Here is an 18,385-nt window from a genome sequence, read left to right as displayed (position 1 = left end):
AACAGAAGAATGTACAGGACTTCCGGTCAAGATGGCGGCGTAGGTAAAGGCAGAATCGCGTCCTCCCACAACCACATCAAAGTTACAACTAAACTACAGAACAAACATCATTCAAAACCGCCTGAAATCAAGCTGAATGGAAGTCCTACAACTACAGAATTAAAGAAGCTGCATCGAGACTGGTAGGAGGGGCGGTGGCGCTACGGGCTGGTCCCACACCCACGTGTGGCGGATAAAAATCAGGAGGATACCTCGGCTGGGAAGGTCCTTCCTGAGGACTGAGGGGTCCCCGTCCCACACCAGGTGCCCTGCTCAGAGTTCCAGTGCCAGGAAGAGAAGTCCCCATAAATTCTGGCTGGAAAAACCAGCAGGAACTGAGGCTCAGGGAGGCTGAGGCGGCGGGAGCCTCAGGCAGCTCCTTAAAGGGCCCGCGCACGGACTTATCGGACTCTCCCTCTAAGCTTGGAGGGGAGGCAGCTCCAGGGGCGCCAGAGACATACAGGGAAGAGCTGTTCGGCACTGGAGCGAGGGCTGGAGAGGGGCCTTTCTCCAGGACAAACGTGCTGTCAGAGGCCTTTGTTCCTTTGGGAGCCCTTCCCTGGGGTGGCAGACAGCCGCCATATCAGGGACTCCAGCAACCTGGCTCACACTGGTAGCCCCGCCCTGCTGACTCCCTGAGGCCCCGCCCCGCCCAACTTTCAGGCCCACCCAAGCTGTTGGCACTTGCTTAACCATAGGATTGGCCTGACTTGGATCCTGCTTCAGGTTTTCCTAAATTTTTTCAAACGAGCAGCATCTGGTCTCAGCTAGCTCCATACCGCTCGTTAGGTAATACACAGAAAGAAACACAGGGAGGCAGCCAAAATGAGGAGACAAAGAAACAGGTCCCAAATGAAAGAACAGAACAAAACCCCAAGAAAAGAACTAAGCGAAATGGAGATAAGCAACCTAACAGAGGCTGAGTTCAAAATACTGCTTATAAGGATGCTCAATGAACTCAGTGAGGGCCTCAAGAGCATAAAAAAGGACCAGTCAGAAATGATCGATGCACAGTTAGAAACGAAGGAGGCTTTAACTGAAATAAAGAATAATTTACGCAGCTTCAATAATAGAGTACGTAAATCCAAGGAGCAAACCATCGATTTGGAATATAAGGAAGCAAAAAACGCCCAATCAGAACAACAAAAAAAAGAATCCAAAAAAATGAGGATAGTGTAAGGAGCCTCTGGGACAACTTCAAGCGTGCCAACATTCGCATCTTGGGGGTGCCGGAAGAAGAGAGAGAACAAGAAATCAAAAACCTGTTTGAAACAATAATGGCAGAAAACTTTCCTAACTTGGTGAAGGAAACAGACATACAAGTCCAGGAAGCACAGAGAGTCCCAAACAAGATGAACCCCAAGAGGCCCACACCAAGACACATCATCATCAAAATGCAAAAGGTTCAAGACAAAGAGAGAATCTTAAAAGCAGCAAGAGAAAGGCAGCTAGTTACCTACAAGGGAGTTCCCATAAGGCGGTCAGCTGATTTTTCAAAAGAAACTTTGGCCCTGGCCAGTTTGGTTCAGTGGTTAGAGCGTCAGCCTGCGGTCCTGAGAGACCCGGGTTCAGTTCCCGCTAGGGGCGCGTACCTCGGTTGCAGTTTGTCCCCGGCCCTGGTTGGTTGTGCGGGTGGCAGCCACTCGATGTGTCCCTTTCACATCGATGTTTCGCTCTCTCTCTCTCTCTGTTCCTCTCTCTCCCTCCCACTCCACCTGAACAAAAAATGGAAAAATGTCCTCGGGTGAGGAAAAAAAAAAAAAAAAAGAAAGAAACTTTGCAGGCCAGAAGGGAATGGCAAGAAATATTCAGAGTGATGGAAAGCAAGAACCTACAACCAAGATTACTCTATCCTGCAAAGCTGTCATTTAGAATTGATGGCCATATAAAGAGTTTCCCAGACAAGAAAAAGTTAAAGGAATTCATCACCACCAAACCGTTATTATATGAAATGATGAAGGGTCTTTTTGAAGAAAAAGATAAAATATATGAACAAACAAAATGGCAATGAATACATATCTATCAACAATGGAATCTACAAACAAAATGAACAGATAGAACAGAAACATTCTCATAGATACAGAGAACATTTTGTTGGTTGCCAGATGGGAGGGAGTTTGGGGGAATGGGTGAACGGATTAAGAAGTACAAATTTGTTGCTAAACTGACAAACCTCAAAGGGAAAGGGGCTGGGGGGTGGGAAGAAATAAACCAAAGAACTTATAGGCATAACCAATGGACACAGACAATAGTGTGGGAAAAGGTGGGAGAGAGGCGGGAGTGGGGAGGAAGGAGTCAATGGGGGAAAAAAATGTGGAACATCTGTAATACATTCTACATTCAACAATAAAGATTTAAAAAAGAAAAAAAAAAAAGAAGAATGTACAGTCCACACTCAGGGTGCAACTCGAGGACCCAGCTGGGGTGATCAAGGAGGCTGTGCCACTGGATCCTACAGTATGCCTACAACAATAGGCCACCCTACAAAGCCTAGGAGACATAGCAACTCTACCTACTACATAGAAACAATCACAGAGAAGCAGCAAAAATGAGACAAAGAAACATGTCCCAAATGAAAGAAAAAAACTAAACAAAATGGAGATAAGCAATCAATCAGATGCAGAGTTCAAAACAGGTTATAAGATTGATCAAGGAACTTTGTGAGACATTCAAGGAACTTAAGAAGACCTACAAGGAACTTGGTGAGAACATCAACAACAAGAAAAAGGACGAGACAGAAATGAAGGATGCACTAACTGAAATAAAGAATAATTTACACAGATTCAATAGTAGAGGAGGTAAAGCCAAGAAGCAAACCATCGATTCGGAATATAAGGAAGCAAAAAACACCCAATCAGAACAGCAAAAAGAAAAAAGAATCCAAAAAAATGAGGGTAGTGTAAGGACCCTCTGGACAACTTTAAGCATGCCAACATTTGCATCATAGCAGTGCCAGAAGGAGAAGAGAGAGAACAAGAAATTGAAAACCTATTTGAAACAATAATGACAGAAAACTTCCTTAATTTGGTGAAGGAAACAGACATACAAGTCCAGGAAGCACAGAGACTCCCAAACAAGATGAACCCCAAGAGGCCCACACCAAGACAGTCATCATCAAAATGCCGAAGGTTAAATACAAAGGGAGAATCTTTTTTTTTTTTTTCATCCTCACCCGAGGAAATTTTTGCATTTATCTTCAGAGAGAGGGGGAGGGAGTGTAAAGGACAAACACATGACCTTACCCCCTGGATTTTAAGGGAATGGCAAGAACTAGCTCCTAATAGATAACCACTGCATTGTATAGATAACCTTTGCTTTGTGTACACAGAAACTGATTGTTCCCTCAGGCATAACAGCTAACTGCAAATATCTGCTTCTGTACATGCTTGCTTGCTCACATACCCTTAACCCAAATTCCTTAACAGGGGCTAAGATAACTATATAAGCAACCCACCCCCGAGCTCGGGGCTGCTCTCTCCTCTGTATAGGATGGGACAGTCACCGCGCAGCTAATAAAACTCTCTTAATTTGAACCCAGTTCGGAGTCTGAGTCTGGTCTGTCTCGTTGGTCAACAACAGGAGAGAGGGAGGAAGAGAGAAACATTGATGTGAGAGGGACACATCCAATGGTTGCCACCCCCATGGCCCCAACTGGGGCCTGGGACAAACTGCAACCAAGGTACACGCCCTTAGCAGGAACCAAACCTGGGACTCTCCAGTCCACAGGCTGACGCTCTAACCACTGAGCCAAACTGGCCAGGGCCAAAGAGAGAATATTAAAAGCAGCAAATAAAAGCAGTTCATTACCTACAAAGGAGCTCCCATAAGACTGTCAGCTGATTTCTCAAAAGAAACTTTGCAGGCCAGAAAGGAGTGGCAAGAGATCTATTCAAGGTGATGAAAAGCAACAACTTACAACTAAGATTACTCTATCCTGCAAAGCTATCATTTAGAATCGATGGACATATCAAGAGTTTCCCAGACAAGAAAAAGCTAAGGGAGTTCATCGCCACCAAACTAGTATTATATGAAATGTTGAAGGGTTTTCTTGAAGGAGAAGAACAACAAAAATAAAATGGCAATTAATACATGTCTATCAACGCTTGAATATACAAACAAAATGAGCAAACAGAACAGAAACAGACTCATAGATACAGAGAACTTTCTGTTGCTTGCCAGATGGGCAGGGGCTGGAGGGATGGGTGACAAGATGAAGGAATTAAGAAGTACAAATTAGCCCTGGCCAGTTTGGCTCAGCGGTTAGAGCGTCGGCCTGCAGTTCGGAGAGACCCGGATTTGGTTCCCGCTAAGGGCACGTACTTTGGTTGCAGTTTGTCCCCGGCCCTGGTTGGTCGTGCAAGTGGCAGCCACTCGATGTGTCCCTTCGCGTCGATGTTTCTCTCTTTCTCTCCCTTCCTCTCTCTCCCTCCCACTCTATCTGTACAAAAAATGGAAAAATAGCCTCGGGTGAGGATAAAAAAAAATAAAAAATAAATAAATAAATAAATAAATAAACCATTTACATTAAAAAAAAAAAAGTACAAATTGGTTGTTAGACTGATGAACCTCAAAGGGAAAGGGGGAGGGAGGGTGGGATGAGATAAATCAAAGAACTTCTATGCACATATGCACAACCAATGGACACCGACAATAATGTGGGGAAGGCAGGAAGGGGGCAGGATTGGGGAGGAGGGCATCAATGGGGAAAAAAGGGGGACATCTGTAATACATTCAACAATAAAATGACTAAAAAGAAAAAAGAATCCACATTTCAGCTTGGAGCATGAACACTCAAAAATTGTTGCCCAACCCTGGCTGGTTTGGCTCAGTGGTAGAGCATCAGCCCGCAGATCAATGAATCCTGTGTTCGATTCCGGCCAAGGGCACGTACCTTGGCTGTGTTTCATCCCTGGCCCTAGTCGGGGTTGTGTGGGAGGCAACCAGTCAATGTGTCCCTCTCATGTCAATGTTTCTCTCTCTCTTTCTTTCTCTCCCTCCCACTCTATCTGAAGATAGATAAAAAATATCCTTGGGTGAGCATTAAAACAATAAGTAAATAAAGAAAGAATTAAAAATAAAATTGTCACCCAGCCGGTGTGGCTCAGTGGATTGAGCATCATCCCATGGACTGAGAGGTCCTGGTTCCATTCCTGGTCAGGGCACATACCCGAGTTGTGGTCTCAATCCCCAGTAGGGGTTGTGCAGGAGGCAGCCGATTAATATGTCTCTCTCATCGATGTTTCTATCTTTCTCTCCCTTCCCCTCTCTCTAACAAATCAATAAAAACACATTTTTAAAAAATTGTCTGCACTGTGGGAGGGACACAAACTTGGCCTGGAGAGGAATTCCTTTGACACGAAAAATAGAGTGCCCTGTGTAGACACTACCTAAGAGCAAAGAGGACTGGAAATTTAGGCACAGGAGGGTGCTCTCCCACTGTGGAGAGCACTCTCAGAAGAGGAATACTACAGGCAAAACCTTGCAGGAACTGAGTCTAAACTCCAAAGGGACTAAGAACACTTTGAAAATGATTGAGTTCATCTTGAACTGTCAAGATGGAGTTTTCCACATCTGTGAACTTGGGAGCATGAAAGCTAGGTAAAGTTCAGTTATGCAGCTGTAAAGACAAGTCCCACACCTGAGTTTTGTAGGACTAAATTTTTGTACTTGTTAGAGTTATCGAGGCTGTAATGAAGGAATGGAGGGAGAGCAGTTACACAGAGAAGGAAACAGCTCACTGGGCCTGTAGGAGTTGGGGAAGGTGTCAACCAGGAGATGCTATTGAGCTATGTCTTGAAGAAGGAATAGGAATTTGCAGGGCTAAAGAGGGTGAGGAGGGAAGGTATTCCACATGCAAAGGTACAGAGGCACTAGACAATACAGCATCTTCAGGAAACTCTAAGAAGTTCATGGCTAGAGTGTTGAGGAACATAGTGAGTCTTGAGGCAGGTGAAATAATGTAGGGTTCGGGCCTTCTGTGCTCCATGAACAAGTTTGGGTTTTTACCTTATAGGCAACTAGGAATGGAGATGCTAAATAGGCATGCAATTATTTAGCATGGTAAATTCGGTGGAAAAAAGGATAGGTTAGAAAGAGGAGGTTTTGAGGCAAAGAAAGGACCTGGTCATCATCTAGGCTCAGGAAGGTGAACTAAAGCAGTAGGAATAGAGACGGGAGGCTGTGCTGAGAACTTTATTGAGAGAAAATCAGTAGGATTGTGTGACTGCCTGGATGTGAGAGAGAGGAAGGAAGGAATGGAGGATGATACAGTTTTCAGCTTAGAAGACCTGATAGATAGATGGTGATGGTATTAGCCAGTTTAGGTAGTATCAGAAAGAAAAAAAGGAAAAAACCTATGTCTTCGGGAAAAGTACGGCCAAGAAAAGAGTTCAGTTGGAGGTGGCTATGAGACATCTGGGTAGAAATGTCCAAAAGACAGTTTGAAATAGGACCCTGCAGGTCAGGAGAGAGGCAGGAGGTTACAGATGTTGGGTAGGCAATTACCCATATCTGCCACAGGACTGAAAAGAGGGTACTCGCAGGCTTTGGAAAATAGGAGGATAGTGATGATCTTAGAGTAGTTTGAGTACAAGGTGGTGATTGTGTGCGGAGGAGCAAGGGGAGTGGGGTGCAGAGAAGCCAGTTACAATGGTTTAGGAGCAAAAGAAGTTGTGAATTTTTTTGTTTTTTTGTCCTCACCCGAGGACATTTTTCCATTTTTTGTTCAGATAGAGTGGGAGGGGAAGAGAGAGAGAGAGAAACATCGATGGGAAATGGACACATCGAGTGGCTGCCTCCCGCACGACCCAACCAGGGCTGGGGACAAACTGCAACCGAGGTATGGGCCCTTAGTGGGAAACAAAGCCGGGTCTCTCTGGACCGCAGACCGACACTCTAACCGCTGAGCCAAACCGGCTAGGGCAGAAGTTGTGAATTTTTAAGACTACTAACAAAAGGACCATACTGATATCACTTTCCTGGTTATACTCAAAGACTGCTTGGTGGGGACTCATAGATCAATTTTCACCTCCAGTTGTGCATGTTCAATTTTTACCTGGGGTATTGCTTACGTTTCCTCTGGGGCAAAGAGAAGAGAATTTTTAGACCCTTTGCTTTCCATAAATCAAGACTTGGAGTTGGCACCACAGCAAGGATCGTGCTACATGTTTTGGAAGGTAAAAATGAAGAGCCACAGATTTCACGGACCAGGCAAAATCAGGCTGCATTGCTAGGTATCCCCCATGATAATGACAAAACTCTCGGCCTCCTTTGAAGAGGTCTAAAGGGGACAATTTAGCAATGAAATATGCAACATTTCTGTACAACTGGAAAGAGTGGTGGAAGCCACACATAAAACTCCGACAGCTGAGAAGGGTCTTCAGGTGTTAGTCACTTCACCTGCCAGGTGAAATCTAATTCATTCACTAGCAGGAAATGAAGAGGATGGAAGAGAAAAGACCAACTTTATTAAATTCAGGAAAATGCCCTTTTGATTACAGGAGTAGGATGGTGTGGCAGTGTTAATAATTTTCTTGAGATAAGTGGAAGAAAAAAAAAAAACAGAAAAAGAAAGAAAAGCTCCAGGATACTCTGCAGATAGGACATGTAAACACAGAAAGGAGAAAACCGGAACTGTACATCTTACTGCTAATAATTTCATCAACATAAAACCCATCAGCAACAAAATATATGAAAAAGAAAAAATATATATATGACCTTTCCAAATGATTCAACCACTAAATCCAAGGTGCAAATGACCCCCCCCCCCCAGCGACAAATGCTATTTGTAGTGAGTCCTCTGCACATGTCTGCTCACCAAGTCCCACCCACAGTGGTCCCAATAATGGGGGGCTGACACCTACCGCAAGGCACTGAGTACACTCTCTGAAAGCCCACTCTGCATACCACTTCGCAGAACTGCTGTGGGACTTGCTGAAACAATCTTTGGCTCACAGGTTTCCCAGGCATTCTCTCTTCCATCATTTTCTTCTTCTTTTGGAAGGCAGCCATGAGAACCTCGTTGTCTATCTTCTCGACCTAGAACCCAAGGGAATGAAAAACAGAAAAAAAAAACACTGTAGAACTGCTACTTAAAGTGCCTGATGCAGTGCTTCAAACCTAAAGGCACTTGTTCCTTTGCATGCCATTTACTTTTCTTTTTTAAAAAATGTTTTTATTGGTTTTTTAGAGAGAGGAAGGGAGAGAGAAAAACATCTATGTGAGAAATATCAATCGGCTGCCTCCTGCACACCCCCTACTGGTGATGGAGCCCACAACCCAAGCACGTGCTGGGGAATCGAAACCAGACCTCTCGGTCCATGGGTCAATGCTCAATCCACTGAGCCACACTGGCTGGGCGCAATTAGCTTATCATTTCAAATTATGTAAGAGTCTCTCCCAGCCCAACCGACCTCCTAGTTTGACTTTTATCTCTTCAGAATTCCCCATCCCTTCTCTGACAAATTCATTTAATAAAAATGCACTGAAGAATCACTATGTGCAGGCACTGGTAATGAAATGGTCAACAGTGTATTTACCATCTTTGCCCTTTTAAAGCTCATGGTTTAGTGAGAGATAAAAATGGGTACACAATTATAATAATGCAGTGTGATAAATGCTATTCCAGTTCTTTTATTTTGCATCACGTTAAGCAGCTTTTTCCTGGATACTGATCTATGCTTCTGTACATCCTGACATCATTTCTGCCTCCTGGTTCCCACCATACCCTGGTACCTGCCCATCTCTAGCTCCCTCTCAGTCTTCTTTCTGAGAATCCCAGTCAGGTGAGTAATCAGAGGTGTTTTCTTCAGCTACAGAACCAAATGGATTAATAGCAAAATAAGTCAAATTTTCCCCTTAATTATGTATACCTTTATAACCTGCAAACCACAGTTTTCAAACTGTTTCTTTTTATCATAAATTTCTTGAGTTAAAGGCATTAGACATCTCAGGAACTTCTTTTCTTTCATTTCATCTTGGAGTTTTGGTTGCTGAGTAGTCCGTTGTCCTAAAAATGAGTAACACAAAACTTTTTCAGTGCTCTGCGAGAGGCAAGAAATTTAATGAAACAAAGAAGTTTAGAGGCATAGATTAGCCAGTTTAACTTGTATGCCTCGTATGTTTAGGACATGCAAAAGACAAGACAGATAGAGTATTTGGCATATATATTACTCATGCCACCACCCAATCAAGAAGAGCAAAATTTGGAGATTAAGAGTAAATTGTGTCATGTATTTCCTCCCTTTTTCCTTTCCTCTCTCCCTTAACTTACTTCCTTTTTTAAGTTCAAGGGACAACCTGTTATTGTCCAAAGAAGCTTCTTCTTTTTTTTTTTTTTTTAATCCTCACCCGAGGACATTTTTCCAATTTTTGTACAGATAGAGTGGGAGGGAGAGAGAGGGAGAGAGAGAGAGAGAGAAACATCGACGTGAAGGGACACATCGAGTGGCTGCCACCCGCACAACCACTAGAGCCGGGGACAAACTGCAACCGAAGTACGTGCCCTTAGCGGGAATCGAACCAGGGTCTCTCCGGACCACAGGCCGACGCTCTAACCGCTGAGCCAAACCGGCCAGGGCCAAAGAAGCTTCTTACTGGACTAAATATACAGGTGGACAAAATGGAAAAGGTTTCCTTTTGGTTTGCATTTGACTTTAGACCAAGTATACTAATATGACCCAATCCCCAGCGCAGTATCTAATTGAGTGGGCTGAATTTAACTACAAAAAGCAGATGATGAATCCAGAGAAATTCGCTAGAGGGTCAAGTTGTAAATTTGGAAGGCAGGAGAGACAAAAATCCATAGTAAAGGAACTCCAAAGCCAGAAAATTTCAAAGGAAGAGACTACAAATTAAATCTGGAGAGCAATAGCTCACATTGATGAAATATAGTATTAAGTTTAGTTGACTTGAGTTTATTTTATTTATGTGTGTGTGTGAGTGTGTGTGCGCGTGCGTGTATATTTTAATTCTCACCCGAGGATATTTTTACATTTATCTTCAGATAGACTGAGAGCAAGAGAGCGAGAGTGAGAGAGAGAAACATTGATGTGAGAGAGACACATCGATTGGTTGCCACCCGCATGACCCCAGCCAGGGCCGGGGACAAACCGCAACCGAGGTATGTGCTCTTGGCCGGAATCAAACCAGGGACTCTTTGGTCTGCAGGCCGACACTCTAACCGCTGAGCCAAACCGGCCAGGGCTAGTTGACTTGAGTTTTGCAAACATTTACCAAGTCCCTGTTACATGCCAAGCACTGTCTGGGCACTGGAGATTCAAAATCTACAAACTCTTGCTATCAGAAAAGTTCACCAGGAAGGATTCAAAGAACAACATAAAAGAGAGGAGATGCCTAACTTCTATTATTTAAATTTTATTACTCTAATGGATAGTTGATGTTCTCTGTAGTAATAGCTCATTTCAAATGTATCCAATTTGTTAATGATGATATTAATCTAATTAAGAGAGGATGAGTCTGTATGAACCTCTGAAACACTGCTGTGGAACAATATGCTTAGTTATCAGGTACTAAAAATGCCACCTTGCAGCAGAACAAGGGACTTACATGATTAAATTGCCAGTAGCTGGGAGGATGGGTCAATCTTACAAATGCAGTTAAAATAAGGCCACAGGCTTTACAGGAGATGAATGTTTCTTTGTCCTTTGTTTTCTTGAGAGGTATCAGTGTCAGTTTACATATCCACAGACATTATACTTCAAAAGGTAAGTAGAGCCCTGACCGGTTTGGCTCTGTGGTAGAGAGCATTGGTGCGTGGACCAATAAGTCAAGGGTTCGATTCTGGCCAAGGGCATGAACCTTGTTTTCAGTTGGCCCCTGGCCCTGATTGGGATTGGTTAGGAGGCAACCAGTCGGTGTGTCTCTCTCACATCAATGTTACTCTCTCTCTCCCTTTCTATCCCTCTCCCTCCCTCCCACTCTATCTGAAGATAAATAGAAAAATATTCTTAGGTGAGGATTAAAAAAAGGTAAGTAGAAATCATAATCTTGGGTCTCATTCTTGTATATTATTTTTTCTCATAGTTTTGACTCAGGGTTTTCTGTGGAATGTGGATACAACATTTGCTACAAACTCTCACTCACTTTGACCATATCTGTCTAAATCATTTTATAAACACATGGTGAAAATAAGGTGTCCTTTGAAATTTTGCATCTGAATTTCTGTACTAAATCCATTCTCCACATGACAACCAGTGATCTTTCTAAATACAAGTCTGATCTGATCTTTGCCTAAAATCTTTTAAGGCTCCCCGTTTGTTTCAAGAAAAACTCTGAATTCGTTCATGTGACCTATAAAGTCTTACACAACCTAGGCCTTACTATGGTGTGATTTCTTAAAAGTTTCTTTTCCCTTACTAACTTCTGATTCTTCAGTTCTCCACTATGACACCACCTCTGAGAAGCTTTCTCCTGACTCCCAAGTCTGGGTTAGGTGCCTCAGAGCACTTTCACCCTCTTTCATAACTAACCCTGCTTGCTTCTCAGTATCCCCAATTAGATTTTGAGTGAAAACAATGTCCATTTTATCACTGTATCCCCAGCACCTAGAACAATGCTTGTTCCCCAGTACATATCATGGATGCAATATTCATTAGTTGAATAAATGAATGAAATAAGCCTCCTAAGGTAGTGTTTTCAATGGTATAATTTCCAAGTTAGCACTAGGGCTATGTAAACAGGATCTCTCCAGACCCCAATTCCCAGACACCCTGATGGATTTTGCCCCACTAAATAGGCGATGCTTGCGTGTACTTAACAGTACCAATTAATTTACTTTGGTGAGAAGGCTCAAAGTAAGCAATCTTAGGGTTCCTAGGGTGGCCAGCAACAAATAAATGCAATAAAACTCAATTTTAAAAAGTTAAGTGAAATGTATCTATAGTTGAATGCTCCACCTGCAGAATTAAGGATATACTTTTTTCCCCCACCACTGGAAGTGGGTTACTCTAGGCTTTTCACTTAATTGCCGCTTAGGCAATCCAGGTCATCATAAGTACATCCAATTGTGTGTGTGTGTGTGTGTGTGTGTGTGTGTGTGTGTGTGTGTGTGCATGTTCATTTACTAATAATTAACCCTGCTGGTAGAAACAGAGCCCAAAAATGGTTATAAAAGTTTATGGCCTAGTACAAAGCCTGCATGGTTTGCTCTCCCTCCCATTCTATCTCTTATCCACATACACATATATAATCCCACCCAAAAGGACAGCTGGGAGACCTGACTTTCCAACTTAATAGAAAATTACTCACCTGACAAGCTCCAAAGGGCTTGTTCCTTTTTTCTCGCCATTTCTTCTTGAATTTCACACAGCATTTCTTCAATGTTCATAACCACCTCAATGACGTCAGCCTTGGCTCCTTTAATCTCTAAAACTGCCTTTCCTGGACTGATAACCTCTGAGATAGAGACCCTTGAGGTTTCCTGAAGCCAAGACAAAATGTCATGTTCCTTTTTCCCAAGGTAGAGGATATGATTATTCTCAATGATGTGCTGGTCCTGGTGGGTCATTATCCTTTGTATCCACTCTAGGGCTTCACTCATCTTTTCCTGGTTAGATCCCATCAGATTGATGGCAGGAGGTTTAGCTTTTAGCCCATTTTCTTGGTTCTCTCTGATGCCCTGGAGGACTGAAAACACTATCATAAGCAACCACAGAAGACAGGTGGGTTTCAAACCAGAGCAGAATAATGGCCAGTGTTTGCCCCAGGATAGTGTCAACATTGTTTGCCTAACAGCTTCGATTACATAGGGTGTAAAGGAAATCTAAAAGTATAGTTTACAGTTTTCTTGAGAACACAGTTTAGCTTTAGGGGTTGGCTCCATCCTGTCTTGCCCCTGCTGTGTTGCATTTACCAATTCACCAATGAGTTCACCCTGTGATCTCACACTGAATGTTGACCAGCTATTACTTGCTGCTGAATGGGATTTTCTTTAACCTCTCGCCAATGCCAGGTTTAAAATCAAACATCTCATTAAGCCATAGAGCTTAAAGAGTAAAAATTATTTTAAAAATGTATTTCTGATTATAAAAATAATAGATGTTTATTACTGAAAAATTGGGAAATTATCAAAGTATAATGAAAGAAGGAAATACCCCTAATCCCACTCCCTGGGATTCCTATTTACATTTTATCTGTGTGCCACAGAACAGTTCACACCTGCCCCGGCACTGGGAGCTTCGGAGCTCCCACTGCTGGACACAGTATATCCCAGCAGAAAAGGAAATGGAACTTGATTCAAACCCACCCATGTATACCTCTCTCTGCAATCCCCTCCACAAGGAGTAAATATATGTATCAAGAAGAACCACTGATAGATTACGGCAGCTCTGAACCCAAATTGCAAACAAAAAAAGGTAGGGGGATGCACTAGCTGAGAGAGAATTCATAGGTGAGGCATTATCTAAAATATATATAAAGAATTCCCTCATTCCCGGTCAGGACACATGCCCCTGCAGGGTGTGCAGGAGGCGGCTCATCGATGTTCTCTCTCATCGATGTTTCTACCTCTCTCTCTCTCTCAAATCAATAAAGAAAAAATATTAAAAAAAATAATTCCCTCAAGCCCTGGCCGGTTGCTCCGTGGTTAGAGCGTCGGCCCGCAGACCAGAGAGTCTTGGGTTTGGTTCCCGCTAGGGTCATGTACCTCGGTTGCAGTTCGTCCCTAGCCCCTGTTGCGGTCGTGTGGGTGGCAGTCACTTGGCGTGTGTCTCTCGCATCAATGTTTCTCTCTCTCTCTCCCTTCCTCTCTCCCTCCCGCTCTATCTGAAGATAAATGCAAAAATGTCCTCGGATGAGGACGAATAAAATAATTCCCTCAAATCATTAAGAAAAACCACCCAGCCCTGGCCAGTTTGGCCTTGGACTGAAGGGTTGCGGGTTCAATTCCTGGTCAAGGGCATGTACCTGGTTTGCAGGTTCCATCCCCAGCCCTGGTCAGGGTCATGTGGGAAGCAACCAACAGATGTGTGTGTCTCTCTCACATTGATGCTTCCCTCTCCCTGCCTCCCTCCCTTCCACTCTATCAAAAAATTAATGGAGCCCTGGCCGGTTTGGCTCAGCGGTTAGAGTGTCGGCCTGCGGTCCAGGGAGACCCAGGTTCGGTTCCCACTAAGGGCATGTATCTTGGTTGCAGTTTGTCCCCAACCCTGACTGGGTTGTGCGGGTGACGACCACTCGATGTGGCCCTTTCAAGTCGATGTTTCTCCCTCCCTCCCTCTCTCCCACCCTACCTGAACAAAAAATGGAAAAATGTCCTCGGGTGAGGATTAACAAAAAGAAACAACTTAGTAGCCAGCTGAGCAAAAAGAATTCACAGAAAAGGACACACAAATGGCCCATATGTGTGTGAAAGGATGTTCCTATTCATTTGTAACCTGGGTTATAAAAAATTACCCACCAGATTGGCAAAAATTCCTAAATCTGACAATCTAAAGTGTTGGGAAGGATGTAGACTCTACATTGTAGAGCCACTGGTACTCCTCTGTATTCATGATAGATGGAAAACTCCTATAATTATATCTAAAGAAAGTTTGGCACATGTGTACCAGGGGATGTGTACAAGAAAGCTAACATTCTTATTTGTAACAGCCAGGAACTGGAACTAACCCAAATGTCCTTCAACAATGGAATATTATTACAACAATGAAAAGTCATGAATTTAGCTACATGGATGAATCTCAGTAACGTACTCTGAGGGAGAGTACGCTGAGCACGTTGTTCCAGGCATTATCCTAAGACCTTGACATACTTTATTCAATCCTCACAACCCAATGAGATAGGTACTATTAGTAGCCCCATCTTACAAATGAGGAAACGAATTCGGAGTTGCTAAGTAACTGCCCATGGTTTTAGGACTAGTAAGTGGTGGCCAGGGAGCTAGTGGGTGTGGGCAGTCTGACACCAGTGCTCACACAATTCTGCCTCCCAGTGAGTGATCCCAGAACAATTAGCATATTTTACCTAATGTAATAGTTGGGTGGTACGCGGAACTATAAAAAAGGATCAGGACAAACCTCGAGGGGAAGACGGCCTCCCTCTGAGTAAAAATATAAACCCAAGTTTTATACAACACTAAGAAGTGTGTGTGTGTGTGTGTGTGTGTGTGTGTGCATGTGTGGCAGAAGGGTTAAGTTGGAGGCATAGTTTTTTTTTTTTATCCTCACCCGAGGACATTTTTCCATTTTTTGTTCAGGTAGAGTGGGAGGGAGAGAGAGGAACACAGAGAGAGAGAGAAACATCGATGTGAAAGGAACACATCGAGTGGCTGCCACCCGCACAGCCGACCAGGTACAAACTGCAACCGAGGTACGCGCCCTTAGCGGGAACCGAACCCGGGTCTCTCAGGACCGCAGGCCAACGCTCCAATCGCTGAGCCAAACCGGCCAGGGCCATAGTTTTTTTTTTTTTAACCCTTGTTCTGCTTGGGAGCTTACATTACTTTTTAGGAGAAAAGAAAAATAATATATGTTGATACTTCATTTATCCATCATCATCAGGAAAGATGAATGGTTCTAGGTAACAACACTGTTAAGGATACTCTTCCAACACCAAAACATATTTCATTTTAACTATTAATTAAATATTTCTAATAGAACCACACTGCCTTCCTAAATAGCTTTTTTCCTTGATAACCTGGGATCATTAACATTAATCATTATTATTATTTTTTTTATCCTCACCTGAGGACATTTTTGCATTTATCTTCGGATAGAGCAGGAGAGAGAAAAGGAAGAAGAGAAACATCAATGTGAAAGAGACACATCGACTGGTTGCCACCCACACGACCCTAACTGGGGCTGGGGACAAACTGCAACCAAGGCACATGCACTTAGTGGGAACCAAACCCGGGACTCTCTGGTCCGCAGGCCGACGCTCTAACCGCTGAGCCAAACCGGCTAGGGCTCAATCACTATTAATGTCAATTATTGTCCTGTGCTATTATTCCTTTATAGATATCCTCAAAAATCACTGACGTAAATAGTAATGTCTGGCCCCATTATTCAGATTAATGACAGAGAGACATTTGTATATTATCCTCACCCCAAACTCCTGCTATCTAGCATCTCTAGATTCATTGTGGTTCCCCAAACATGTACTGCATTTTTTGCTTTCTGTGGGTTTTCTTCACCTTGGGTGACCCACGCCACCAACTCTGGCCATTGAAAATCTTGCCATCCTCAAAGCCAAGCTTAGAACCATCTCTTCCATGAAGCTATTCTTGATCCCTTGCAGTAGAAGGAATCTCTCCCTCCTCTTGGACACTTGGGAAGTTTGTCCAGTCATTATTTATCCCCTGGCATTTAGTTAGTGCTTTGCAATTTATAGAACATTTTTACCTACATAATCTCTAATTATCCTCATAGTAGTCTGTCATTATCATTTTACAGATAAATATAAGTAGGTTCATAAGAGGTGTAGTCAAAGAACATGGCTCTTAAAATTCCCCCTTCATTTCCAGAATTGATGGACCATTGAACAACCATAAGCGAACCCTTCTATTAAAAGGTATAAACAGCCCTGGCCGGTTTGGCTCAGCGGTTAGAGCGCCCGCCTGCGGTCCGGAGAGACCCGGGTTCGGTTCCCGCTAAGGGCATGTACCTTGGTTGCAGTTTGTCCCCGGCCCTGGTTGGTCGTGTGGGTGGCAGCCACTCAATGTGTCCCTTTCACGTCGATGTTTCTCACTCTCTCTCTTCCTCTCTCTCCCTCCCACTCTGTCTGTACAAAAAATGGAAAAATGTCCTCGGGTGAGGATAAAAAAAAAAAAAAAAAATTAAAAAAAAAAAAAAGGTATAAACAGCCCTGGCCAGTTTGGCTCAGCGGTTAGAGAGTCGGCCTGCGGTCCAGAGAGACCAGGGTTCAGTTCCCGATAAGGGCACATACCTCGGTTGCAGTTTGTCCCCGGCCCTGGTTGGTTGTGCGGGTGGCAGCCACTCGATGTGTCCCTTTCACGTTGATGTTTCTCTCTCTCTCTCTTCCTCTCTCTCCCTCCCACTCTATCTGAACAAAAAATGGAAAAATGTCCCCGGGTAAGGATGAAAAAAAAAGGTATAAACAAATAATTTTTACCCTAATGGGAAATATCCTAACAGTTTCTATTGCTGGTTGATTGTCTAGTGTTCTTACCATCAGATGAAAAGACTATTTCAGATGTACACAACCTAGTTGCCACCTCAGTCCACGTAAACGCCACTAAAGAAATGTAGTTATAAGACTACAGGATTGGCCCTGGCTGGTTTGGCTCAGCGGTTAGAGCATCAGCCTGCGGTCCGGAGAGACCGGGGTTCGGTTCCCGCTAAGGGCATGTACCTTGGTTGCAGTTTGTCCCTGGCCCTGGTTGGTTGTGCGGGTGGCAGCCACTCGATGTGTCCCTTTCACATCGATGTTTCTCTCGCTCTCTCTTCCTCTCTCTCCCTCCCACTCTATCTGTACAAAAAATGGAAAAATGTCCTCGGGTGAGGATAAAAAAAAAAAAAAAAAAGACTACAGGATTGGTTTAGTTCAGTGATCCCCAAACCTGGTGAAGTAGCAAAATTGAGTAGGAGGCATTCAAAAATATACATGCTTGGCCCAGGCCCAGAGTTCCTGAATCAGACTCTGGAGAGTTGGGGCTTATACACACATTTGTTGGTGTGTTTGCTTTTTAAAGTTTCTATCATGATCCCAGTGATCCTAAAACCTAAGTTTGGGTAGTGTTTGTTTAAACTATTTATTGTTATCTGGTATTATTGAGATGTGTTTTCTATAATTATTAAAGAGTAACTCCATTTAGATGTTGCTCATTCCGAGTAGAAAGACAGCTGGCTAAGTCAGCTTGTGAAAAGTAGAACTTTTCTTAGAAAAAAATTAGATAGCATTCATAAATGAACTATCCACACTGTGAATTATCTAATGCAACTTTGCCTCGCTCTGCTCGTATCATAAAACTGGACTGAGAAGAACATGGTCAGGTATAGAGCAGGTTGGTATCTAAGCAGGAGCAAAATGAAATATATTTGGCTTCTTTATCCTTCTTTTCTCCTCCATCAGTTTAGATGATCAAGAATAGCATGATCCTAGGGTGGGAGCTGCTGGTTCTAGGCCCATTAATTTCATACTCACCACTGTAATTATTGGGGGGCTGCAGCTTGGACTTACTCTTTTCCATTGCAGTGATGAAAGCCTACAAGAAGCAGAACAGAACAGAGCAGGGCTTTTAGCCATTGTCATCAAAGTCTCTCCCCCTACCTGCACATACCACACTCGACCTCATCTCTGTGAGTCCCCATTTCCAGTGCCACAAATCTAAAGCAGCCTGGAGGAAAATCTTGGGGAACAGCAAGTGCAGTAC

The 18,385-nt window shown here is 43.5% G+C and overlaps 1 protein-coding gene across 3 annotated transcripts in view; it reads right to left on the bottom strand.

The window, feature by feature from the left end:
• Positions 1–18,385, bottom strand: part of PARP9 (poly(ADP-ribose) polymerase family member 9) — a 50,590-nt gene that overhangs the window by 12,546 nt on the left and 19,659 nt on the right. For all 3 annotated transcript variants that reach the window (XM_036242944.1, XM_036242947.1, XM_036242946.1), the window contains exons 7-10: positions 18,157–18,217; positions 12,307–12,684; positions 8,910–9,046; positions 7,902–8,076 (exon numbers count right to left, since the gene is read on the bottom strand). In XM_036242944.1, the coding sequence (XP_036098837.1) occupies positions 7,902–8,076; positions 8,910–9,046; positions 12,307–12,684; positions 18,157–18,217 (751 nt within the window). The remainder of the gene's footprint in view (positions 1–7,901; positions 8,077–8,909; positions 9,047–12,306; positions 12,685–18,156; positions 18,218–18,385) is intronic.

Source organism: Molossus molossus, unplaced genomic scaffold (genome assembly GCF_014108415.1).
Source record: "Molossus molossus isolate mMolMol1 unplaced genomic scaffold, mMolMol1.p scaffold_m16_p_5, whole genome shotgun sequence".
Classification (NCBI taxonomy): domain Eukaryota; kingdom Metazoa; phylum Chordata; class Mammalia; order Chiroptera; family Molossidae; genus Molossus; species Molossus molossus.
This window is presented reverse-complemented; position numbering and strand designations above follow the sequence as displayed.